Source organism: Rhamphochromis sp. 'chilingali', assembly GCF_963969265.1.
Source record: "Rhamphochromis sp. 'chilingali' genome assembly, chromosome: 1".
Lineage (NCBI taxonomy): Eukaryota > Metazoa > Chordata > Actinopteri > Cichliformes > Cichlidae > Rhamphochromis > Rhamphochromis sp. 'chilingali'.
Genome location: NC_137929.1, coordinates 54,942,008 through 54,968,194, shown reverse-complemented (window position 1 = coordinate 54,968,194; position 26,187 = coordinate 54,942,008). Strand labels below are relative to the sequence as shown.

The 26,187-nt window shown below is 40.3% G+C and overlaps 2 protein-coding genes across 3 annotated transcripts; both read left to right on the top strand.

Moving 5' to 3' along the window:
• The first annotated feature begins 14,999 nt into the window (after positions 1 to 14,999).
• Positions 15,000 to 17,809, top strand: LOC308405970 (uncharacterized protein). Its single transcript, XM_080896787.1, has 4 exons — positions 15,000 to 15,117; positions 16,667 to 16,912; positions 16,988 to 17,146; positions 17,285 to 17,809. The coding sequence occupies exons 2-4, from the start codon at positions 16,705 to 16,707 to the stop codon at positions 17,377 to 17,379; spliced, it is 462 nt and encodes a 153-aa protein (XP_080752913.1). The 5' UTR covers positions 15,000 to 15,117; positions 16,667 to 16,704; the 3' UTR covers positions 17,380 to 17,809.
• Positions 17,810 to 18,354: 545 nt separating this feature from the next.
• LOC308402944 (uncharacterized protein) lies at positions 18,355 to 23,009 on the top strand. 2 transcript variants are annotated; one of them, XM_080892118.1, is made up of 6 exons: positions 18,355 to 18,688; positions 19,541 to 19,643; positions 19,744 to 19,859; positions 20,211 to 20,449; positions 20,562 to 20,665; positions 21,429 to 23,009. In XM_080892118.1, the coding sequence occupies exons 1-6, from the start codon at positions 18,466 to 18,468 to the stop codon at positions 22,744 to 22,746; spliced, it is 2,103 nt and encodes a 700-aa protein (XP_080748244.1). In that variant the 5' UTR covers positions 18,355 to 18,465; the 3' UTR covers positions 22,747 to 23,009. The 2 variants fall into 2 exon arrangements, with proteins under 2 accessions (XP_080748244.1, XP_080748243.1); XM_080892117.1 differs by having other exon boundaries at positions 18,356 to 18,688; positions 21,426 to 23,008.
• Positions 23,010 to 26,187: the final 3,178 nt, after the last annotated feature.

Genomic DNA, 26,187 nt, shown 5'->3' with positions numbered 1-26,187 from the left:
TCAGGTCCCAATCAGCCCAAATATCAAAGAATAATTAAAAATGCATGCCGTGGAAGAGTTCGGGTCTTAGGAGGTTAAACATGTTCTGCAGCTTTTTAAAGCAACACACGCAGCTGCATTGGTGGAAGTATGTTGCTTCAGGTGGGCAGAAGGTCAAAACAACAACTCGCTAACCAGGCTACCTGATCACTCCATGATTTTAACCAAATTTGAGCACTTTTTGTGTCTAGAACTTCAGGATACTGTTGGTGAGTAAGGTAAATAAATCATACATGGGCATATGGTTCATATCACTTGGTAGGCTTGCCTGTTGGATTCCTGCCGTAAGCGTCCAGGTTTTTCAAACTCAGTCACGCTGACTGATTACATTTGCCACAGTGAAGCCTCCAATTCCCCCAAAGCCCAACCTCAAATGTTATTTTTATAAATTTGCATTCAGATCTAAGTGATTTTACAAAACTGTTCAACAGTTTTTATAATAGCCCATTTAAAACAGAAGTAAAAGTATAGCAACTGTAAATTCTGTAAATTTGCTAAATCTCAGTTACAGTTATTAGACAACACAGTACTGAATACTGGCCTCATTAGCCATGCAGTGCAACTCTGATCAACAGATCAACAAAACTGATAAAAGAGAGGCTAACTCACCATTTCAAAGTTAATGAAGAAATTAAATAACAAGGAAACAGAAACTCTGGCAGATATCATCCTGGCAAATGTAATGATAATGATGAAACGGTAAAAATCCTCTCGTTTTGGTCCCTCAGAAATGTTTAAACAGGCAATTTGTAAGGCATAAATCTCTCGAAATAAGTTGCAGCTACAGAGAGTTATTCTCTCTGTTAGGGAGCAACGGGTCTCTTCTGCCCACTGATGTCGTCCCCAATCAATCATCCGCTTGTCTGTGTGGACACATAAGTACACAAAATGATTGATCCAGCTGATGATGAAGAGCAAGGGGGGGAGGGGTTGTTGAAGGGCATCTGGAGAGAACCCAGATTTTAGCAATCAAAACAAATATGTGTTTGGAGGGTGTTATAACTAAGTTACCAATTTACATGATGAGCCTAAAGTAAGAATTTCAGGAAGATGTTGCTTTTTTAATCTGGACAGATTAGGCTGTAACTTAACCTCGTGATGAACCAAACAACGATGTGCAGTAATGCCAATAAGGTTAAACAAGGACAAATTGAAATAATAGCAGAGATTTATTCAGAGATTTGTGGTGTGTGTTGCTTGGCAGACCGTTTACCATGACTGTGCCAAATTATTACAACAGTAGAATTAAACGTATGTTTTTCTTGGCTTAACATAGTTTAAGATTAACAACACTCTGAATTGGGGTTGCTGTGAGAGGAGCTGTTAATGAAGCTGGTTTTTAAAGGATGTGTAGCAGAAGTGTAATGAAGCAAAACTAAACTTTTTAATTTTGAGATTTAAAAAAAAATATTAACCATTCTATAATGGTAAATTGGCTGTATTTGTATAGCGCTTTTACTTAGTCCCTATGGACCCCCAGCACAGGCATCCAGTATCCGTAGTTTCAGGTGCTGCACATCTCGAATCTTCACACCATAGACAATTGCCTTCAGATGACCCCAAAGATAAAAGTCTGATGAAGAATGGACCCACTATCGTTGTACCCCATATACCACACCAAACCATCACTTTTGGTGTTCCAACAGTCTTGGAGGGATCCATCCAATGTGGGTTAGTGTCAGACCAATAGCGGTGGTTTTGTTTGTTAACTTCACCATTCACATAAAAGTTTGCCTCATCACTGAACAAAATCTTCTGCATGAACTGAGGGTCCTGTTCCAATTTTTGTTTTGCCCATTCTGCAAATTCTGTGCGCCGATCTGGGTCATCCTCATTGAGATGCTGCAGTAGCTGGAGTTTGTAAGGGTGCAATTTGTGAGTAGCTAATATCTGCCGAAGGGATGTTCGACTAATGCCACTCTCCAGTGACATGCGGCGAGTGCTACGCTGTGGGCTCTTGCTGAATGAAGCTAGGACAGCCACTGATGTTTCTTCATTAGTCACAGTTTTCTTGCATCCATATTTTGGCAAATCCAACACTGAACCAGTTTCACGAAACTTAGCAAGCAGTTTGCTGACTGTAGCATGGGAGATGGGTGGTCTCGTAGGGTGTCTTGCATTGAAATCTGCTGCAATGACCCGGTTACTGCCTTCACCAGATATCAACACAATTTCGATCCGCTCATCACGTGTTAACCTCTTCGACATGTCAATGGCTGTGAACAAAGAGAAACTTGTAAATAACTCATGAAAGAATAAAGTTACGTTGAAACCAAGCCCACCATTGTTTTTCTTGTGACATTACCAATAAGTTTGATGTGTCACATGGCCCTCTTCCTATTGAAAAAAACTAAAGTTGTATCCAAGATGGCCGACTTCTAAATGGCCACCATGGTCACCACCCATCTTGAGGAGTTTGCCCCCTCACATATACTAATGTGCCACAAACAGGACTTTAACCCTTTACAGCCGATCGGAGCGGGCACGCTCTGTTTTGCGTAGCTATTTTTAAATCCCGGTAGCTCTGCAACCACGTAAGCTAGCGCAATAATTTTTTTTGCATATGAAACCGGAGGAGTTGTACTTACATCTTATGCCATCAGCTTGTCCTAGGTCACAGTTTCCTTCCACATATAGCTTTGCAAAAACTGCATAAAAATCACTTGCAGCAACAAAAACATGATATTCCAGAAACACGCTTCGCCGATCCAATCAGCTGTTTGTAACACTTCCTACGTCCATCAGCGTGAACTATCACATGACCGCATGACCTGCCCGAAACCGGAAGTGACGTCATTTTGCGGAAATGTAGGTTTTTTTTACCATCGTGGCCTCATGAGCTTATACTTGTGTTTTTAAAAGTTATGTTTGACTTCATGACTTTCTGTGTCGTTTCTGGGATGCTTAGGACTCATATTGCACTGCTGGAAATAGTTTATTGTGATGCATATGCTGTTATTTTGCAAATTTGCACTATAATATTTATTTTCGTTTTTCCTGCAGTATATAAAAATTGGTGTATTTCAAAAATAAAACTATGAAGACACTTAAAATAAATTTCCTGTGGTGGGAAACTAGTTTGTGCAACTTTTTTGTATTTACAGTTTTGAGGGATACGCCTCTTAAATTTCTCTAACTAGAAATATATGTTAAAAAAACAAAAACGATTTTCATTTTTTTTGTTGTTTATTGCACTTTTTTGCAATTTATGTAATTACTATGCACCTAATGCAGACATATTATTAAAGTTTGGGCTATAATGGTTGTATTGATGTATAGCAACTTGAAATGCTCCCAAAAATGGCTCCACAGCATGTAAAAATATAATATAAGCTCTGGCGGACTTGGTTCTATGGTAGGTCTTAAAGGGTTAATATCACCAACCATTCCCATGTTATTACGGTGTATCCATATAAATGGCCCACCCTGTAGTATAATAATAAATACATACATCCTCTGCATGTGGTCATAAACAACCAGAGGAGTCTGCTCAGAGACAGGTTGCCTCTAATTTCTATTGGGAGCTCCAGTAGATTTTCTTAGCAGCTGAGCTGCTGCTTTTTGTGGATGTACACAACTGAATTCATAAGATCTAAGCAGATGTTTTATGAGTTGTTCTGGCTGATTTCCAACACCGATAGTAGACTGTTTATGCTGTGTTTTCTAGATGGTATACAATTTATATAAAGGTGGAATTCAGTGAATAAATCTGGGCATCAACTAAAATTTATATGAATCTCTGCTACACTTGATGTAACCCAACTCTGACCATGAAACCACAGCCACTGTGCTCCAGTCACACACTGTCCAGTCACACACTGTGAAACACTGGTTTCTTTATAATCAGGTTAATTTTGTAGCAGAAGTGTTTTCTCAGTGATATTTAGAAGGTAAAAAATGAAAAAGGAATCAAAGGTAGGCAGAGATTTTTATATCCAGACTTGTCTTTATTCACCTTACTTTTGGGATACAGAGTGGAGCCAAAAGGTTCTATATCCTCCAAAGGGGGAACTTTTCTAAACAAGAACAGTGTTGTTTGATGCTTCTTTTATGGTTGGTAAAACATTACATTTTGTATTACATACATCAGGTAAATTGATTTGCTTTCTGGTCACAAGTACACTTTATCATCCTCAAATTAGAGAAATACATGGAATTAAAGTGGAATAATGTGAGGGAATTGTTGGCTTGGTAAACAAGCCTTCATCTTGCCCCTGGCCTCAACCAATAGCCACGACTGCTTTGTGCTGCTCATCCAGCTTCCAATTGGGAGGCCTGTAGGGAAAAAAGATGTTAAGAATCAGAATTTGCACCTGAATCGTCATGACTGTAAACTCACCTGTTCTCACCTTTCCTCATGGCTTCTCCTTTGGTCGATGGATCTCTGTCCATCATCTCTTGATCTTGCAGCTCCACTTGATCATGGTGGGCTGGGTGCTCAACATCCCGATTTTCAGAATTCACTTGTATGATGGCCTCATCTCTGGGTAGTGAAGACTGAACAGTGTCATTCTCTCCAGTCCCCTCTGCCCCTGAAGACAAAAGGAAAAGAAAACATAATTTTCTATTATTTTCTAAGACATAACAGAACATCTTCAACCGGTTTTTCACTCGCTAACGAGGGAAGTTTTTGGTCAAGAACCAGCTCTTGGAGCTCACCTGTCTCATGTCCAAAATCCTTCCAAGAGCAGCTTCCCTCACAGATACTTATTGACAAACTGTTACAATACACATCACAGCACAAGCACCTCCCTCTGTAAAACCCCGCAATGGTTCTAAGACAAGGCACTATGTGTGTGTATGTGTAAGCACGTATATGCATGTGTAAGAACGTGTGTGTGTGTGTGTGTGTGTGTGTGTGTGTGTGTGTGTGTGTGTGTGTGTGTATGCAGTGTTGCGAAGGTTACTTTTAAAATGTATTCCATTACAGAATACAGAATACATGCCCCAAAATGTATTCTGTAACATATTCCGTTACGTTACTCAATGACAGTAACGTATTCTGAATACTTTGGATTACTTAATATATTATCATGCTTTTTACAACAACGTGAATGTACTATTGCTGTGTGATTTATTACTATTACTGAAGGTCCGCGACTCTGAACTGTAGTAAAGGGACCTCTGACTAATACGGCGGGGTCCCTGTCGGCTCATAGCCGAAAAATAGCTTTACTTTGTTGTGTGGGTCAACTTTTATTGTGAGAGACAGAGAGAGGCGTTGAAAGACTGCTCCAACGGAACTTATTGTTTTCGGAGGAAAACACGGTGTACAGTCGAGTCTTAATAGCTTACTTACAACTGGGCTCGTCAGGCACTCTTCTTGGCTGCAGTGGTTATTATTATATTTACATGCTTCCAGCTCCCGTTTTTCCTCGACGACAACTCGTACCTTTCCACTCCCCTTTTTCTCCCTCCTCGCTCACGGACGCATAACGTGTATGGCAGTTCATTCTCCCTGCAACACGGACTACACTGCCCATGATGCTACATTCTTTAGAGCTATGCTTGTAGCATTCTGCCTGTTAGCTTAGCACAACAACAACAACGAAAAGGCGCTCTCTCAAAACACACAGTCGCAGAGAGAGAGAGAGAGCGTCGCCCTGTAACCATGGCAACCATAACGCTGCCGCCTGGAACAACAGAACGTAGCTGTCAAACAAAACCCAAACAGTCCTGACCCGCGACAAAATGAAACAGGAAAGTACCGCAGTGTAATCCATTTATTTCAACAAAGTAACTGTATTCTGAATACCACCTTTTTAAACGGTAACTGTAACGGAATACAGTTACTCATATTTTGTATTTTAAATACGTAACGGCGGTACATGTATTCCGTTACTCCCCAACACTGTGTGTATGCATGTGAGATAGTGTGTGTGTGCTTGATTGAGTGTGTGAGAATGTGTGTCTCTCTGTGTGCGTGACTTCCAACTGTTTTTAACAACATCCTTAGTCATAAAATGGTAATCTCCCCCACACCCAATATATGGTTCAATTCCTGTATTGGTTCAGCATGCACAACACAGTGAAGCCACAAAAGGGCAGGAAGCTTACCACACAAGAAACAGATCTTTCAGATAGGATGTATCTGCAATAAAACCTCCCCCAGCACAGAGTGGCTGGAGAGGTAGTCAGAGACAAAGGAATGTCTTGATCCTGTACCTGTACACCTCCAGGACACTGTGGCGTGCAGCTCAGATCACAGCTGACCTTCTCACCCTGGACACAGTCTGTTTGACCTGCTCCCCTCAGGCAGGAGGCTCCGGACCAGAACCTCTCACCAAGAGCAGTTTCTTCCCCTCTGCTGTTGGACTCATGAGCAATAACCATAAGACTGTTCCCACCACAAACATATGAACTGTATATTTTGTTCTCTGCATCTGTTCCATTTTTGCACTGATCACCTGCGTTTATGTATATATCAATCTGCTTTTCTTATTTTTGTTTTATTTGTTTTTTGTTTCTCTTATAGTATGTTTCGCACTAAGTACCACAGCAATTTCCTAATGTTGTAAATCTGCTCAACATCTGGCAATAAACCCTTTTCTGATTCTGATTACTACTTGACTTTTAGTCACAGCACATCTTCATTTGTCACAGTCAGCGTTTGTAGTCAAAACAGAAGATTTTCTCAGGATATTGTTAATGTTATATAGTATGACCACCTTCTTACCATGATAAACACAGTGTATGTTCTACAATTTAGAAAGTAGCTAACACAGGACTGATATATCAGCTGTTTTGTTTAGGTTACATGGAATTTATCCTCACAGCTACCAAGTACCAGTAAGCAATATGACTAAAGAATTATTACTTCAGTCATGTTTAGAAGGTAAAACATTTATAAATAATCAAAGGTATACAGAGATATTCATAGAATTATCACTTTATTTACTCCAGCACACAATGGAGCACCACCCTTACATTTTTAAGATCATCCTCATTAGAAGTGAACAGCAGCGAATTATCACTCAAATACATTCTTCTGTAGAATGTGCAGGATGATTGGTTTTAATACTTAATAGATATATTACTGAAGTAGAAGCAGTGCGCTGGAGGGTGTTATGAAGGATTTTGAAAATTCTCCTTATCCTTCACATCAAGCCATACTTCTTGGACACAGCCTGAACCACAATAATGACCATAGCCTTAGCTCTGACCTTAACTGCAGTCCCAGCTTGTGGTCACAGCAATAGCCAAAATGATCTTGCTTTGTTCCAACTTCCAACTGAGAAACCTGCAAAAAGAGAGAGAAAAAATGAAAAAAAAAAAATGAGAACAACAAGAACACACCAGCTATTGTAGGATACAGGATGAAGGACATTAGGAATATGAAGCAAAATAAGCAGTCTTGTTTGTTTATTAATGGTTTACTGATAAGGTATATACAACTCGCTCTTTATATTTGATTTATATAGAACAACAAGAAAAGACAATAACCCGGCGGACCAGATGCAGGAATCCAAAACATGCTAGGTGTGTTTTATCATGATTCATTTAATACTGATGACGGATTTTTAGACTAACAGTTAGGCTAATCTCTCATCTTTTTTTCCCTCACAAAACCAATAGATTCTCCACTTCTTTTAAGTGTCTCCCAGTGCAGTTCTTCGCACATTTTATTTCCTGCAACTGGTCCGTCAGGTTATTGTCTCCCCAGAAACACTTCCCTTGTGCTTTTGGAAATCTGTTTTTTCCTATTTCCGTTGTCGGTTTTCCTATTCCTGTTGTGTTTTGTGTGCTTTTGCAGCGTTTTTCTTATTGCTGGTGTTTGCAGTCTCTTTGGCCTCTCAGGGCCACAGTATTGGGCCTCTTAAGGAGGTCATGTCTCTGTGAATAGCTGCGTCCCAATCCAGCAACCACACACTTCGGAGCACGTATTTTGAGACCTATCACGTCACAGCGACGTGACGATGGCTGTCCCAATCCGAAGTGTACTCCAAATGCGCAGTCAATTTCCCCAGATTTGAATTGTGGTCCGGTGTACACTTCGTGGTCCCATATATCCCACAATTCATAGCGCGGCGGTGGGTGTGGATAATTTTGCTGAAAAAAGTGGCAGACGGCTGAAGCGGGGCGGCTGAAGAGTAAACTTTCAAAAGTAAGTACTGAATATTAGAATAGAATAGAATAGAATAGAATTCAACTTTGTTGTCATTGCACATACACAGGTACAGGGCAACGAAATGCAGTTTGCATCCATCCAGAAGTGCTTTAGCCATGATATAGATATATTACAATATATATTAGCAATAATATAGATATGTAAGTATATTACAGAAATGGGTCTATTATGGTATGTTATAATGTACACGGTATGAAGTATGTTATGAATATTCTATAACTATAAGTATGTACAGGCTATGAACAGGATATAAATATGAAAAACTATACAGAATATGAAATAAATAACTTTACAGAATCTGAGATATACAGCTATAGAGAAACGTGAACTATGCAAGTTGTAAACAGTTGTAGGATTAAAAATTATCGTATGTACAGAATGATTATTTACACAGAACTATACAGTAGTGCAGTTAAGATAAGTGAGATATGTGGATAATTTCTACAGAGGCTATATAAAGTGTTAGTGGTTGTGAGTGGTGGTTCAGTCCATGTTATTATTGTGTGTTTGAGGGTACAGTTGTCCATTGTGGGTGTGTGTATGTTCAGTCCATGAGTTTAACGTGGGTCAGATGTCAGGAGGCAGAGTTCAGGAGTCTGACAGCTGTGGGGAAGAAGCTGTTCCGGTACCTGGTGGTCTTAGTCTGGAGGCTCCTGTGGCGCCTCCCAGAGGGCAGGAGAGTGAAGAGTCCATGTGATGGGTGACTGGGGTCTTTGATGATTTTCCCAGCCCTTTTCAGACACCGCTTCCTGAAGATGTCTTTTATGGCAGGAAGTGGTGCTCCGGCGATGCGCTGGGCAGTTTTCACGACCCTCTGCAACGCCTTCCGGTCCGAGGCAGAGCAGTTCCCGTACCAGACTGTTATACAGTTGGTCAGGATGCTCTCGATGGTGCAACGATAGAAGTTCACCAGGATGTCTGAGGACAGGTGGTTCTTCCTCAGAGTCCTCAAGAAGAAGAGGCGCTGGTGAGCCTTCTTGACCAGCTTGGAGCAGTTGGTCGTCCAGGTGAGATCCTCGGAGATGTGGACTCCCAGGAACTTGAAGCTGCTCACACGCTCCACAGCCGTCCCCTTAATGTGGATGGGTGGATGTGGGTCAGCATTCCTCCTGTAGTCCACGATGAGCTCCTTGGTCTTCTCGGTGTTAAGCAGCAGGTTGTTTGTGTCGCACCACTCAGCCAGACGATCCACCTCCTCCCTGTAGGCGGCCTCATCGTTGTCATTGATGAGGCCAATCACCGTGGTGTCATCTGCAAACTTAATGATGGTGTTGGAACCATCAGCAGGTCTGCAGTCGTGGGTGAAGAGGGAGTAGAGGAAAGGGCTCATCACACAGCCTTGTGGTACACCGGTGTTCATTGTGATTGTAGATGAGCAGCGGTTATCCAACCGGACATGTTGGGGGCGGTTGGTCAGGAAGTCCAGTAAACATTTGCACATGAGGGAACTGATGCCCAGGTCTGTCAGTTTCCTGATGAGTTGTGAGGGGTGGATTGTATTGAATGCTGAACTGAAGTCTATAAACAGCATTCTGGCGTATGTGTTGTTGTTGACCAGGTGTGAGAGGACAGAGTGCATTGCGATGGAGACTGCATCCTCTGGGCTCCTGTTCTGGCGGTATGCGAATTGGTGGGGGTCCAGGGTGGGGGGGAGACAGGATTTGAAGTGTGCTAGGACCAGCTGCTCTAAGCACTTAGTGATGATGGGGGTGAGTGCTACTGGGCGGTAGTCATTGAGGCTAGATGGGTTGGAGTTTTTGGGTATCGGGACGATGGAGGTGGATTTGAAGCAGGCCGGTACCACAGCGTGGGCCAAGGACAGATTGAATATGTCTGTGAGCACTCCTGCAAGCTCCCCAGAACACGCTCTGAGAACACGCCCGGGGATGCCATCAGGACCTGCAGTCTTGTGGACATTGATCCTGCTCAGCACCGCTCCTACATCGGTGGGGGAGAGTCAGAGGTTGGTGGTCTGGCGTCATGTCTGCTTTGGTTGTGGTTGTGGGGTTCCCTCGCTCAAAATGAGCATAAAAGTTGTTGAGCTTGTTGAGGAAGGAGACATCTATGTCACTTAATTATGTGCAAATGTTTAAATAACGAAGAACATTAAAACATGACTGTTGGCCACATGTCGGCAAAGTTACAAACATTAGCGATGTCTGTACTTTAGTACAAAGTCTTTACTCTAAAATATACGCTGTTCAATAGCTGACTTTAATCTTACAGAGAATGTGGTGGTGTTGAGCCAAACAGACTTTAACGTGTGTTTGAATGAGCTGACGGTTCACTCGTTAAGCTGAAAGAAAGATGCTTTAATCACAGGAGTCACACATGTGTCCACTGCACCATCTGGGAACTCTTCTTGTTTAGAACTCGTAATAACACAAACACTAAATCCTCCTTCTTATGTGCTGTTTTGTAGCAGTGTCTACACCTGAGACTGTCACCTGTCTGTCCTGCACTCTCTCTATTTTTCTTTCTCTCTGATTATGTAATAAAAGTATGAACATTCATTTATAAGTTACACTTGTGTTTGAAGCTTATCACACATTTGATTTCCATGTGTGACGACTGCAAGTGTCCAGAGTGAGGACAGACTGAGGGACCCACTGCTGCACATCATCTGTGAGGCTTTGCACCCCTGATGATCCACCAGGACAAACTCAGCAGTGTGTGAGGAAGAGGTGGAGGAAGAGCCAGCAGCAGCTGACAGATGGAGAGAATAGACAGACTGTTCCCTGTTTGTGAAGGACTGCTAGAAAAGTTTAAAATAACTAATTGTCTGTCCTGAATCAGTCTTATTAGGTAATGTTCAAATAATTTTATCATTCCAGTGTTTTCAGTGTGGGAGAAAGTACTCAGGGCCTTCAAGTTATCACAGCTCTTACATTTTCTTTTTACACATGTATGTAAGCATTGAGCCAAATGTAAAAATGCCAACATATTAAACGAACAATATTTGTCTCTTATATATAACACATCTATATATACACTGTCAAAGATACTTGTCTTTGAGTGAAGATTTAAGTGATTGGAAATGTAAATAACTGCAACTTGAATCTTTACTGAAGCTCATTTGACACAGAGTTTAAGCTCACTGCTGTAATATATCATAATAATCTGACAATAAATATAATATTGGCCATATTATATTTACATTACCACAGTGAGATGACTTTAGTCTCATGAACAACATTAACTAATTGTTATTTACTAACTAATCTTAAATGACTGTTCAGCACAGAAGTGAAGCCCAACAATCATGTTTTACAGTCCCGTGGTCTCGGCCTCAGATACCCAACTAATCAAATTGATGTCATAAAACAAATTAATGAACAAAGAAACATTTTTTCTCCTTCATTTCTGTCAAACAATGCTGTATGAAACGTTTCTCACGGTTAGATCCAAAAAATGCAACCTGAGCAGCGCGACTGTCCTATTTCACAAGCATCTCACTTCCGCACTTCTCCTACTTCCTAGTACACGCTGTACATAGCATGTGAACTGCGTGTACTCCAAAGCGTGCAGTCGCTGGATTGCGACACAGCCAATGTCACTGCAGACTTTGTACATGGCTTCTGCTGCAGTTTGTCAGTCCTCAGGGGCCCTCTGCTGACCCTACTGCCCTGGGGCACCTAGTAGTTACCTGCCTTACTTGGTGGCACCTCTGCATTCACCAAGGATTTAAAGAATTTAAAGAAATGTAAATGATTGGAATCATTCAAATCCTAATCTTTTGGAGTCATGTCAGGAAAGGTATCTGGCACATCTTCCAAACTCAAACACGCAAATTTACTTGCAGCGGCGACCCATGAATAGGGAAGCAGATGACATCACATAAAAAGCTGGCAACACATCTTTAACACTGTGACCAGTGGTGGCTAGTGGTACAAATGTTGGCGCTGGGAATAACTGGGTCCGATGGGTCAAACAATGTAAAGCATTTTACAGATTAGGGAAAAATCTCCAAATACAAAATCAGCACAAACACGGTAATATTTCTTAAACCTTTTCAATAAGAAAACAAAAACTTTAAAAACACAAATATCCACACTGTGTACATATTTGTGTGGTCAAAGTGCTCTCTGCATTCAAATTCAATATTCTTCAAGACAAGAGTGATTTTAATATTCTTAAATAAGGCAGGTAATACATGCTAACTGGTAAGGAACAAATTGTGAGGTCCAATTGAAACTCATCCGCAGACCCTAGTGACTGAAAAATATTGGTCTGTCCAAAGACTCCCATTTGGCCGGCATTTGGTCAATACATAATTATATTATTCCCAAAAACTTAATGTATAATGTAAAGAAGTTTGCACAATAGATGGATTCAGTGACATTTTTTATTTTTTTTATTTTTATTCCTATTTATTCTATTTATCCCCTTCGTATATTTTATTTATATTGTCTCTGTATTTATATATATATGTGTGTGTGTGTGTGTGTGTGTGTGTATTATATATATATATATATATATATATAATATTCTGTAACTCTGTAACTTCTGTCGGTGCTGTGCTTTTTTGGAAATCGAATTTCCCAGAGGAACCCACCCGAGGGATTAATAAAGTTCTATCTAATCTAATCTAATCTAATATTGTGACATCAGTTTTTTTGAAGTACTGAGATTTACTGAAATCAAATTCCCCAGTATAGTATATTTTTGAATATTCACTTTTATTGTATGTAAATGTGGGCAAATATTTGAGAGACCTCTTGGTGCATGCTGAGTTTGTATATGAGAAGCCAAATTGGTGTATTTTTAAAATCTGATTAATGGCATATGCATGTGAAATGTGCTAATCAGTTAATTCTGAATCAATTTGTTCTGACTGACTCAAATGATCTTTCCAATCTCCTTTGACTACGATGGCCTGGATGACTGAGAACCTTCACAGACATACTCCTGAGGATATCTTTAGATGGGACTGTAACATTTAAAAGATTATGAGGTGTATCTTGATGAGATAAAATCACCAAATTTATCTAAACTCACTTATTTGGTACCCGAGTTGGACAATTTCACATTTCTTTGTAAGTTAGCTTTATGAACTAACCATCCCCGGATTTGTGCACCACAGATAAGAGAACACTTGAACAGGTAGCCAGCTTTAACATTTGGTTGTTCGGCTCCTCCTACTTTGCTGTTTCACAAAGGAAACCGAGGTTTATATTCATGCCATCAGATATGAGCCCACATTTTGTACATCTGAAAACCTAACGTTATTCATTAAGGCTTAGTGGAGGGAACCTGTTACACCTGAGAACACTGACTGCAAGATGCCATATAATAATTGATAACCTTAAATTGGGCCAACTTTACAGGCTATGCAACTAATTTTGTGCTAAACCGTCTCCTTCAATCCAAAGCAACATGCATAATTGTTTGCAAAGATAAATTTAGCCCTAATTACTACATTATGAGACAAACTCTGTGACTACAGAATTTCTTGAGGACGTCTTCATTTATTTTGCTATTTTCTAGTGACATCATCCCTTAAAGATAACTGCACAAGCTTGTGAATGATCTCTTTTTAGTCGCAGTGACGTGAGGGAAATCTCTCTAACTCACATCAGCCCATCTGCTCTGGACTTTGTTTGTACTCATATGTGACGTCTGTCATGCCAGCATGAAATGTGATGAGTGAGTGATTTTAAAAATCTGAGTGTGTTTGTGGCCTAAATTCACTGGATGTTTCATAACTCGTCTGAAGAATTACAGTAAGAAGGTCAGGTTTCCTGTCACTGCTTTTAAAAAAACCCACAAAGCAGCTAGACCCGAGGAAGGCGGTGGGTGTGACTGCTCACATCTCTGCTCACGGCACAATGGGTCAAATGTCTCTACGACTCCTCTGTAAGTACGAAAAGCTTTATTTACCTACATTTACAGCTTGATGAAAAAGAGTGGCACAATTAAATAAAATTTGACTCACAGAAAGTTTCTAAATTAAACTTTTGCTTCATTAAACGGTTTAAAAATAAGGTTTTAGTAAGTGTTGAATTACTTTCTCACCTCCATCTATAACCTACATCCTGTCCCTGAAAAACACTTTCTGTTTGTCACTGCTGCACTTTTTTTCCTTGACATTTGGAGTTTGAAGCAAAACTTCACTGAAGCTCACTGAAAGTTTGCCTCTCTTTGCAGTTCTGACCTCACTGATCTGCTGCACAACAAACCAAGGTTAGTGAACCTGTTATAGGACAAACTGACGTTGAAAGGTTAAAGGTGAAATGGGAAGTTTTTGGTGCTGAATATTGTGCTATTCTAAAACAAAATCAAGTCACAACAGAATGAAGTGGATCCAATAATGAGCAGAATAACCTGCAGAATGAAATACATTTATCAACACTTCTTCATAATCAGCACCCTGAATTCAACAGAAATACCCAAAAATTATGGTAAAAGCTTAAAAAAAGAAAAGAAAATCCTCTTTAGTTTCATTAAGACAGACCTTCAGAATTATATCTGCACAGCCAGCAGCTGGTTAACTAAACCTGCAAGCATCTGTCAGGCTTAAATAAATAAAATATGTTAACTGGGTGTTGTTTTACCATCTGATAAACCTTCCAACTCATTAATCCATTGCTACACTCTTGTATTGTTTTTTTCTTCTGCACCTCAAATAGACCAAAATCAAAGTCCCTGATATTTATTTAAAACCCAGACTCGCTCATGTTTCTCAGCTCGTCTGACTGTGAGTCCCAGCAGCTCTCAGCTGTTCTACGGAGACTTTGTGTCTCTGAGCTGTGAGGAGGACGACAGCTCTGCTGGATGGACTCTGAGGAGAAACACAACCTTTGAAACCAGGACTCAGTGTGGAGCTGGGTGGGGAAAACCAGCTGGCTCGTCCTGTAACATCAGCTACATTGACCCGCTGGACAGCGGGGTTTACTGGTGTGAGTCCAGAGAGAAAGCAACAAGCAAGAGCATCCACCTGACAGTCAGTGGTAAGCTCAGCACATAAGGTGGTGTGAAAAGTGTTTGCTCCCTTCCTGATTTCATTTTTTCTGCATGTTTGTCACACTTAAATGTTTCAAATCAAACAAATTTAAATATTAGACAAAAATAACACAACTAAAACACAAAGTGCAGTTTCTAAATGAAGGGAAAAAATATCCAAACCTACATGGCCCTGTAGGAAAAAGTTATTGCCCCCTAAACACTAATCTAACACTAATCACACTAGCACCACCATACTTTACTGCTGGTACGATGTTCCTTTTCTTAGATGCTGTTAATTTTATGCCAGATGTAACAGAGCACACATCTTCCAAAAAAGGTCAGCTTTTGTCTCATCAGTCCACAGAGTATTTTCCATATTTCTCATCAAGATGTTTTCTGGTAAAACTGAGATGTCCCTTTTGCTCAGCAGTGGTTTTTGTGTTGTAACTCTGCCATGAAGGGGCATTTTTGACTAGTTGCTTCCTTATGGTAGAGCTGTGAAGTCTGACTTTAACTGAGGCACATGAAGCCTGCAGTTCTGTGGATGTTTTTCTGATGTCTTTCGTGACCTCTTCGATGAGTTGCAGCACTCTTAGGGTAATTTTGGCCACTCCTGAGGAGCTTCACCAAGGTTCCATGTTTTTGGCATTTGCAGATGATAGCTTTCTCTCTGGTTCACTGGAGTCCCACAGCTTCAGAAATTGCTTTATAACCTTTTCCAAACTGAGAGATTTCAATTGCTTTGTTTTTCATTTGCTCCTGAATTTCCTTGGATCCTGGCATAATGTCTGGCTTTTGAGGATCTTGTGATCTACTCCATTTTGCAGGCAGGTGCTACTTAAATTATTTCTTTATCTAAAAAAGTGTGGCGGTAATCAGGGTTCCCAAAGATATGATACACCACAATTAACTTTTCACACAGACCATGTAGGTTTAGATTTTTTATCCTCTTAATAATAAACACCTTCATTTAGAAACTGTATTGTCTCTTTACTTGTGTTGTCTTTGTCTAATGTTTAAATTTGTGTGAAAAAAGTGTGACAAAATATATGAACTCAGGAAGGCATTAAACACTTTTTCAAGCCATTGTACATATAATTTTTATTTATTTACTTATTATATTATTGGGATTTCCATCATTATTATCAGAGTTACAGGTCTTTGAAGGACATTGAGCTGAGCGGGAAATTGGCACTTTTTGAGTCACCTTATCTTTACAGAATGTTTGAGTCTCCATAACATTTAAGTAAAGAAGACAATCTTAAGATCTTTTGGGGATAAAAAAAATCTTTAAATTCTGTTAAAACTGCACATACTCCAACTGAATTTCAGCCCACTCTTATACTATTCTGGGGATCTGTGACTCTGAAATATATAAACTTCATAGTATGAGGTTCTGCTACTTTCATGCTCTTATTGTGTACTTAGATATGAGGGGAAGTGTGTATCACGCTTTAGCCCTTAACGTTGGTACCTGTGGATCAGAGTGTGGAGTTAGTGTTGATGAAGCTGTGTGTAAATGGATGAAATGCTGTAGTTTGTCTCTGTGTTGAGGTGGATCAGTGATCCTGCAGAGTCCTGTCCTCCCTGTGATGGAGGGAGATGACGTCACTCTGCTCTGTAAAACAAAGACCACTCCCTCCAACCTCCCAGCTGCTTTCTATAAAGATGGCTCCCTCATCAGGAAGCAGCCTACAGGTCACATGACCATCCAGCATGTTTCCAGGTCTGATGAAGGCCTCTACAAGTGTGACATCAGCGGTCATGGAGAGTCTCCATCCAGCTGGATCACTGTCACAGGTGAGCAGCTTCACTTTGATCATCACTCTTATTTTATCCACATATTTAGTGTAACAGGTGGGATTCTCTCTGCAGATGAACTTAAAATAACTACATCTGCTCCTGACTCACCTCTTTCACCTGAGCCCACCTCCCCCCAACTTGTGTTCATACTGATATGGTACCTCATGGTGTTCTGTCCGTACTTCATCTCCACTCTCCTCTTGGTTTCTTTATATCGACACAGAACCACAGGTGAATCGTTCATTGATCAATCAATATGCTGACAATTAACTCATCTCTCTCTGAACTCTTCATGTGTGTATTCTGTTTTTATTTTATTTATAAAAACATATATATTATGTTATTTATATTCTACTTTTCTGACTGCAGGTCAGATGCTAAAGTCTCATGCCCAGCCTAAGCATGGATTTGACAACAATTATGATGATGGCATCCATGCTGTCACCACAGAGCATCACTTTTGATCTTCTGCACTAAAATGTGGTTCTAAAAAGAGACTTGACCTTTAGATAGAGCTAAAGATCAAGTCTCTTTTTAGAGTCACATTTTAGTCCAGCTAAGGGTTACTAGAGCCTATCCCAGCTGCCACAGAGTGAGAGGTGGAGTACAACCTGAACAGTTTGCCAATCTTTTGCAGGGCTAACAATGAGAAACAGACAACCATTTACAAATGGAATTTAGAATAAATAGTTAACCTAACCCCACTAACTGCATGTCTTTGGACTGTCGGAGGAGCGGGAGTACCTGGAGAGAAACTCCAAAAAAAACAACAACCACAACACAGATGGCATATTTGAACCCACGACCTTCTTGCTGTGAGGGAACAGTGCTAACCACTGCAGTACCTTTAAATTGAAAGCTTTTACTTTGTGCATTGTATTTGTATTAGTTTTTATGTTTAGTTTAGTTTAGTTTTAGTTTTTTGGGGTTTTTTTATTTATCTTTTTTCAACCTTTTGTAGTCTTTTGAATCCTGTATTGGTCATTTTGTTGTTCTTTCACATCATTGTTGTAGTTTCAGCTCTAAATACATTTTTATTACATCATTAAGTGCATCTGCACAACAAATGTGAAAAAAATATATATATTTGTATGTTTCTGTAGTTATTGTAATTACTTTATTCACTATTTCTATTCTTTTTTCTCTTAATAAATTTTCTTCGGACTAGGTAGTGTGTCTTTACAATATGTATTTATCCCACATTTTATTCGATTTGTTTTTAATTTTACAGTTTTATGCAGCTAAAATTGAAAATGATAAAGAAATTGCAATACATTGATTAAAGAAAACTTTGAAGATCATTTTACGTCATTTTCATATAATGATATCTCGTTTTGTTTTACGTTCTCACTGATTAAAGCTTACGGCTTCTGTAAAAACATCGACGCACAAAAGAGGACGGCTGAGGTGACCCGGGAACGTTTGTGACGGTCTCTGTTTCTAGTGGGAGAAAATGAAACGGGCACCAAAACCGGAAACGCTCTCAGATTGTAAACAATGCTGCGAGTGACTAAGTATTTGATATAAACATTAAAGCAGTGGTTGCGGTGATGAGCAGAAACACAGCGGACCGTTTGGCTGACATGTCTAAAGCCGAGGAACTGCGGGAGTTTGTTACAGAGAAGCTCGCCGCCGCCTCCCGGGAGATCTTAGCGGCTGTGGACAGACTGGTGGCCGGGTACGAGGAGGAGGCTTCGGGCTTCAGACAGGAGATCGACCGGCAGAAGAGACAGCTGGAGCTTCTACCGCATGAAGCCACGCTAAACAAAGCGGGTGGGTCATTTTTCTTTGTAGCATATAAACGAGAATTTAGCAAGCCTGTTCTCAAACTGATCTCCCTGTTGGAGCTCAGTCTGGGGGGAGTTCTCTTTTCTCCTCGTCTTTCCTCATGTTGTACATTTTCCCATTGTTCGTTTCCGGGTCGCTGCTCGTGCGGCTGACCGGCCAGCTACCTATCCTGACCTGTCTCCCCAATGTGATGTTTGTGTATTGTATGTACGGTTGGCAAGGTCAGTCTCTTAGTTGCCCCTTGGGGATAAATAAAGTCTTCTGAAGTATGTGTTTTTTTTCCCCCAGCCGTGTTTGTCTTTATACCATTTATTTTCATTTTTTATTTCTTTATTTATTTCACACATTTTATATTCGCAGTATTAACAGCTCGGCAGCCGTGTTTGTGTTAACTGTGTACAATCATGTCCTTTACACTTTTAAAATTGATTCTGAATGGCAGAATAGTAGATTTTGTCATTGAAGTCTGGCATGTGTGGTCTATAACATTAAAAGCAGAGCATTGTAGACAATAATATTAATACAAGCTAAGATAAGATAAACCTTCATTAGTCCCACATGTGTTGTGTCACAGCAGAAAGTGGACAAAACAATGGGATAAGCCTCGCTTCTGTCAGTCTGTCCCAGGGCAGCTGTGGCTACAACTGTCGCTGCCTCCACCAGTGTGTGAATGTGAGAGTGAATGAATAGTGGAATTGTAAAGTGCTTTGAGGGTCTTGAAAAGCGCTACATAAATGCAATCCATTATTATTATTATTATTATTATTATTATTAAGATAAGAATAAAACAATTCTGCTTTCAAAGAGGCTCTTCTACTTTGTTCTTGTTTTCTTCAGGATCAAAGTGCAGCAGGAGCTTCAGTCCTGTTGAGGAAGAGGAGGGTGAGAAAGAAGAGTCTCATGAGAATCTGCAGACTGCGGACATAACCGGTCCATCAAGGTTGAAAATGAACCATCCTTACCTGTATATTGGATGATTTCCATTTTAATATTGGCCATTTCAGACTGCAATTAGCCTGTGGATGATCTCTGTCTTTAAGGTCTTCACCACACCAGTGTGAGACAGAAAGAAGAAATCTTGCCAGAGCTCAGAACCACATAGACCTCAAGATCAGCATCCTGGAGCACTCTCAGACCAGCCTGCTCTTGAAAAATGGTAATAAGTATTTCAATGTAATAAAAAGTATAAAAATTATATATATATATATATATATATATATATATATACACACACACACACACACACACACACATACACCCTGTTCTCTCAAAACAATATGCACCTTTAATCATTCAACCAGTGATCTACATGCTGACATCCCTAAAGGGGAGTTTAAATTCACTGGAAATATTAATGTCTCAGTCTCTTCTTTTTTCTTTTCTTTTTTTACTTTTTTTTTACTAACTATGTCGTCACTATTTACTGTAAATGTTTTCTATTTTGAAAATGTTAAAGTGTTAAGTGTAAAAAGCTAAGCAGCTGTTTCTATGCTCCTCTCTCTGTTAGTCCTGAAGAAATGTCCAGTCCTGAAGCTGAAGTGTCCGCGGGGACAGAAAGAGGCAGACTTCCTGAACCTGCTGAGATCCACCTGCCCGCAGCTGGCCGGAGACAACAAACCTTTTGACATCTTAACGTTGGACAAGAAGCGTAAATTACAACCTCTGAAACTAGAGACGCTGACGCCAGAGGAGATCCACAGAAGCATCATGGGATGGGGGCGGTCTACGGTCTACATTCGACTGAAGGTAGTTAAGACTCTGTAACCTTTGAGGTGGAACAGCACTTTTTTTTATTAAGCAGTATTTCTTTTACGTTGTTAGTGCTGAGTGTTTGTTTTTTGTTTTTTGTTTTTTTCAGACTCAAGAGGTGCATCAGCCCAGAGAAGAAGACCTTCATCGTCTTCAAACTGAAAACATGAACTCTGTTGTCTTAACTAATGATGAGACCAGACAACAGACGAGGTAACTCACAAAAAAGCATCGCCTAGTGATGTAAAATATCTGGACAGTCAACACATGTTTTGGATGTTACGGATCGGCTCGTGATTGTTGCTCCAGTTCATCCCATTCGTGTTGGATTAGGTTGAGTTTACGACACAGCCACACCAAACTGGAAAAATATTTTATTAAGGTTCTGGTTTTGTAAATTTGGAGATTATCATGTTTCAATCTGGAAAGTGAGACGTCCCAAACGTGTCAGTGAGGCGTTATGTGAGTAGTGAGGCATGAAATATAACCAAAGAAATGCGAATGGAGTACCAAATTGGTGAATTTGAAGGTTTCTTGGATGCTAAAATCCAGTCATCTGGAACCCATTTTCTAGTGTGCTGACTTAGTCACTGGAGCAAGTGTCAATTTTTGGGGGTATCATTGAATAGCCGGCAGATATCCAAGCTAGGGCTTCAGCATGTCTTTTAACTGTAGCCAAGTTACAAATTAAGCTTGCCTCAAATTAGTCCATGTAAGTGCAGAAAAGGCAAGCTGCTTCAAGAGGAGTGGGCAGAATATGCCTCAGCCTAGAGTGCCAAGGAGTGCAAGAACATTGAAGAAAGGATTTTACTTGGCTTTAAATATTTGTTCCCAGCAAAATTAGATTTTGTACTTAAAAATTTCAAAACATCTTCAGGTTTCACGTTTGGCAGTGTAGCACTGTCTTATCATACTGTACTCTATTGTAATGTAGACTTTAAACCCAGTTAATTTTTGCTTCTGGTTTCTGCAGCAGCCTTGCCCAAGAGGTTGATGGCAGCAAATCAGAGATTGCGTCTGGCAGAGAAGAAAATGAGATAGAAATGGGAGAAGCTGATAGTGAAGAACCTGCTGCAGATCTTATAGCCAGCTCTGCAGCTGAGGGGAAAGAAACTTTCAGGAACTGCAACAAAAGGAAAGAAGAAAAAGTAGAAAGGAATGATAAGTCCAAAAATGAACTGAAGAGATGTGATTCCAAAATGCAGTCCAGGGTGTCAAAAAAGCAAAAGATCAGACATCCTGGCGTCACTCGGACTAAGACTGAGAAAAGTGTTGCTAATCTTTCCTGCTTGGTCTGTGGAGCTCTGCACATGTCAGAAGTTATGCTTGTTAAACATGCCTGGAGTCACGGAAACGATCCAGGAAGTGTTTGCGGAGCATGCGGAGAGCGCTCAGAGTCTGTGGAGGTCTTAAAGGATCATCTTCAAAGTCGACACAAAACTGATGACTGTCACATCTGTGGAGAGTCTTTCCTTAGTGCTCTCAGCCTCGACGAGCACGTAGCCTGCCACTCGGGGGAGAAACCATACAAATGTGATGTTTGCCATAATGAATTTGCACTAAAGGCTTCCCTGGAGGATCATCGAAAACTTCACGAGGAGGGGAAGCGCCACAAATGTCACACCTGTCATAAAGTGTTTGAACTCAAAGAGCAGTTAAAGGCTCATCACAGGACTCACACCAACAGGAAGACACACCTCTGCGGTGTGTGCGGTAAATCCCTCTGCGACTACAGATCGTTATCCCGCCACAAAATGACCCATTCTGGGGAAAGACCCCACAGCTGTAAGATTTGCGGGAGGCGTTTTAAACTTCCTGGGACTCTGAGGCAACACGAGAAGATTCACACAAACAGAGAGAGGTCATACCTCTGTGACATTTGCTGCAAAATGTTCCTGACTAGTGCGCAGCTGGAGATCCACATGAGGATTCACACCAACGAAAAGCCGTATCACTGCAGCGAGTGTGGCAAGGGATTCAGCACCAAGGGCCCGTTGACCGTTCACAAGCGGGTCCACAGCGGGGAGACGCCCTACCACTGCCCAGACTGCGGCTGGTCCTTCAAACGCAAGACCAACCTAGACAACCACTTAGTGCTTCACTCGGGCATCAAGCCATTTGTGTGCGGTATTTGTGGGAAAGCTTGCGCACGAAAAGAATACTTGACTGTTCACATGAGGACCCACAATGGAGAGAGACCATACAAGTGTACCCTCTGTGACAAAGCTTTTACTCAGAGCCATTGTCTAAAAACACACATGAAGAGCCACCAGGCGCCAGGATCTGCAACGTAACACTTAAAGTTCTGGTTTGTTTTTTTGTTTTTAAACATCCACACGTCCATTCTCTCTTCAGCTTATCAAATTCAGGGGTTGCAAGGGGGCTGGAGCCTATCCCAGCTACCGTAGAGTGAGAGGAAGGGTACATCCTGGACAGCTCATTAGCCTATCACAGGCTGTTTAAACAGAACAGTGAAAGTTAACTTATTTGCCTTAAGCTTTATTTATTGTTGTTTTACATTAATAAACGTGTACATGTATTACCCCTGTGAGACGTCTCTAATAAAACCTTTGCTACAATCTTAAGTCACGGAGCTACTTTAAGTGTTTATCTTCCTTGAAATTCTTTTACTTAGTGTTCTGACCTCTGGATATTTTTTAAACTTGAACAGTCGATCATATTTGTTTGTCAAAGCTGAATTCAGGTCAAACTATGCTAAATTAGCATTTTTAGCTAACAGCTACAATAAGCATAACAGTTACTGTACGGCTATCATTTGTTAACATGACGCTTGTTCTTATACATGTAATACATTTATTACCAACCTGAGAGTTCATCCGCTGGTCATTCGACATGACGAATGACTTCTGAAGTCTTAATTCAGCTCAAGACGCTGTAGATTCCCGTCAGTAACACTTTCGGTCCGCTAGTAAAACCTAGTTCTATTAATCTGCGCTTGAACCGGAACCGGATGTAAGTTCCAAAAAACTGAATTTTGGAACTGAAATTGAATTGTAGAACTGAAACTGAATGGTGAGAAGTGAAACTGAAATTATTCGAGAGCTGAATTTTTAAAGGATAAAATGCAGTTTCAAAGCAAATCAATTCATTTTCAAAATATAAAATTCAATTTCAATTTAGTGATGATCATTTTCAAACCATAAATTCAATTTCAAATTAGACTAATTCAAATTCAGTTTTCAAAAGCATTTATTCAAGTTACAATTCAGATTCAATCTGAGCAATTCAAATTCAAATTTAACTTATTCAAATTCAGTTTCTGATGGCACAGATTTCTGCCCATAGTGGATGACGAGCGGCGATAAACTTGCGAAAAGCAAGTTATGCTCAACTCCACCGGTGGAATCTGACAGCGTGGAAAAGTGTGAAAACATCCACGATCACCAACGGATTTTGAAGGGCTGGACTGTTGCATGATGGAGAGGAGGACACCGCCACGGCCCTTCTGAGGGTGTTCGACTCTGACACTGACAACGAGGATTTGTTTGGTTTTGAAAGTGACAACGAAGGAAAGGAGCTGAGAGTGGATGACGAAGCCATCCTGAGCCTGTTCGTTTCGACACTGGAGAAGAGGACTTTGGTGGTTTTAGTGCGCAGGAAGAAGAGAAAGATGGTGGTGAATGACTGACTTTTCTTCTTGTTAAAGCCGTGTCACTGCACCTGAGCCTAAAAGGTAGGCCGAATCTATTTTTCTGGTGTGCTGTAGGTTATTGTAATGTACTACATTTGTTACTCATTTATGAAGCACAGTACATGTTTCGTACTTGTAATTACCGCTACTTGTACATATACCTAAAAAGTTATGCAAATATGTACCCATAACTTGTTTTTCAAAATATTAGTAAAAGGGGCGTGTCTCCAAACAGCCATCTCTTTCCTGACAATTCCCTTTGTGCATATTCTCTTACATATGATAAGTCAACATTGAAACACCTGCGGCTTTTAGTCAGGTGCGGCTAATGTATGTACAAAACAGGATTCTCCCCTGATTGTAGCTTGTGCGGCTAATATTCAGGTGCGCTTTGTAGTCCGGGAAATACGGTAAGTCTGCAGAAATGAGCCCGTCATATCTTACATCATGGACACACATTTGCATTAAACACACACACAATGTATTTAATTTTCTAATTTGAATAGACACTAGCTTGCACATGGAAAACTTAATGCTCTGTGAAATGCAGCATTACTTCTGTTTTGCATCTGAATTCTCTTTACATGTTTGTAGACAGGAAACTATATTGTGTTCAAAATGTGGATTACACAACGTTACCTGCTTCCACCTTCCACTATGCTTTAGTCTCCAGATATTTATTATCCCTCTTACTTTATATACAGATACCAAAAAAAGTTGTCTAAATTGTATTGATTTGCCTTTTATAGTGCAAAAATCCTCTAATGTCACACATATAACACGCCCAAATGATGAAATGATGTTTTAAAAAAAATTAATGGTGTATTGCCAGCCACTATACCATAGGTGTCAAACTCTGGCCCGCGGGCCAAGTTTGGCCCGCAGCCTAATTACATTTGGCCCGCGAAGCCATACCAAATTACTATTAGAGCTGGCCTACTGGTATTATACAGCTAATATATATATTGTTTAGTATTAAGCTTTACTTGTTCCATATTCAGTTTTTCAGCAAAACTTGTTTGAGTCCATAAGAAAAGATTCATTCTTATATCTGAGAATCTGAAGATTTTTTCTTCAATAAATATTAATGTTAGCCCACAACTTTGTTCCAGTTTTGAATTTTGGCCCACTGTGTATTTGAGTTTGACACCCCTGCACTATACGAAGAACGAGCCTAAAACCAGTCTCTACAAACAAAGTTTACAGTGCACAAAATAACAGCAAGCAGCACAACACAATGCAATTCAACAAGGTGCTTACAGAGTGTTTAGAACAGTGCAAAATGTAAGCAACCAGTTTCCCTCTCCACAAAAAAGTTCCCTAGAGTCAAATGCCCAGTATTAAACTCAGGCTACATAAAACAGTTCTCAATGTAATGACACTTCTTTAAAAAGTAAGGAGAACATCACCACACATGCTTTAGTTGGGGTCAGCACTGTAGGTGTCACCTACAGAGGAGATACTCTGTATCTCATTGTACAACTGTATAGTGACAATAAAGGCATTCTATTCTACAACTGAATTATATGTAAAAGTGCCAATCATATAGCGCCCAATCCTTATCAAAAGCACATATGGTGTAAAAAGCCCTCTGTTTTGATTGGTCAACCCGCTCCCTGTTTCTACTCAATTCTTCTGGCCCTGGGAGGGCACAGAGAACTGAAATGCTGCATATGACAGTTAAAATGAAGCCTGTAATACAGAAGAACATGATCAGGTCAGATCCATCAGAGCTAACCAGATGATATACAATGAAATTAAGTAAGTACAGAATGCAAACGTTTCCAATGCTGATGTTTCTGATCCTGATCCCATTTGCCTGTCTTAGTCTGTTGTAGGTGATGGGCTTAGTAACAGCAAGGTAGCGCTCCACACAGGTGAGAGTAGTTGAAACAGAGCCTGTCCAAAGCTTCTGATTCGCAGAAAGCATTGGACCACATGTATTTTGGGTGTAACCACCACAAAAAAATCTCAAAAAAATGTTTTGATCATTTTGTAAAAAAAATTAAGAAAAGAAAAGGAAGTGGAAAAAACACTTCAACAGCACCTGTTTTTGTTGTTGGATTCACTAAACATAAAAACA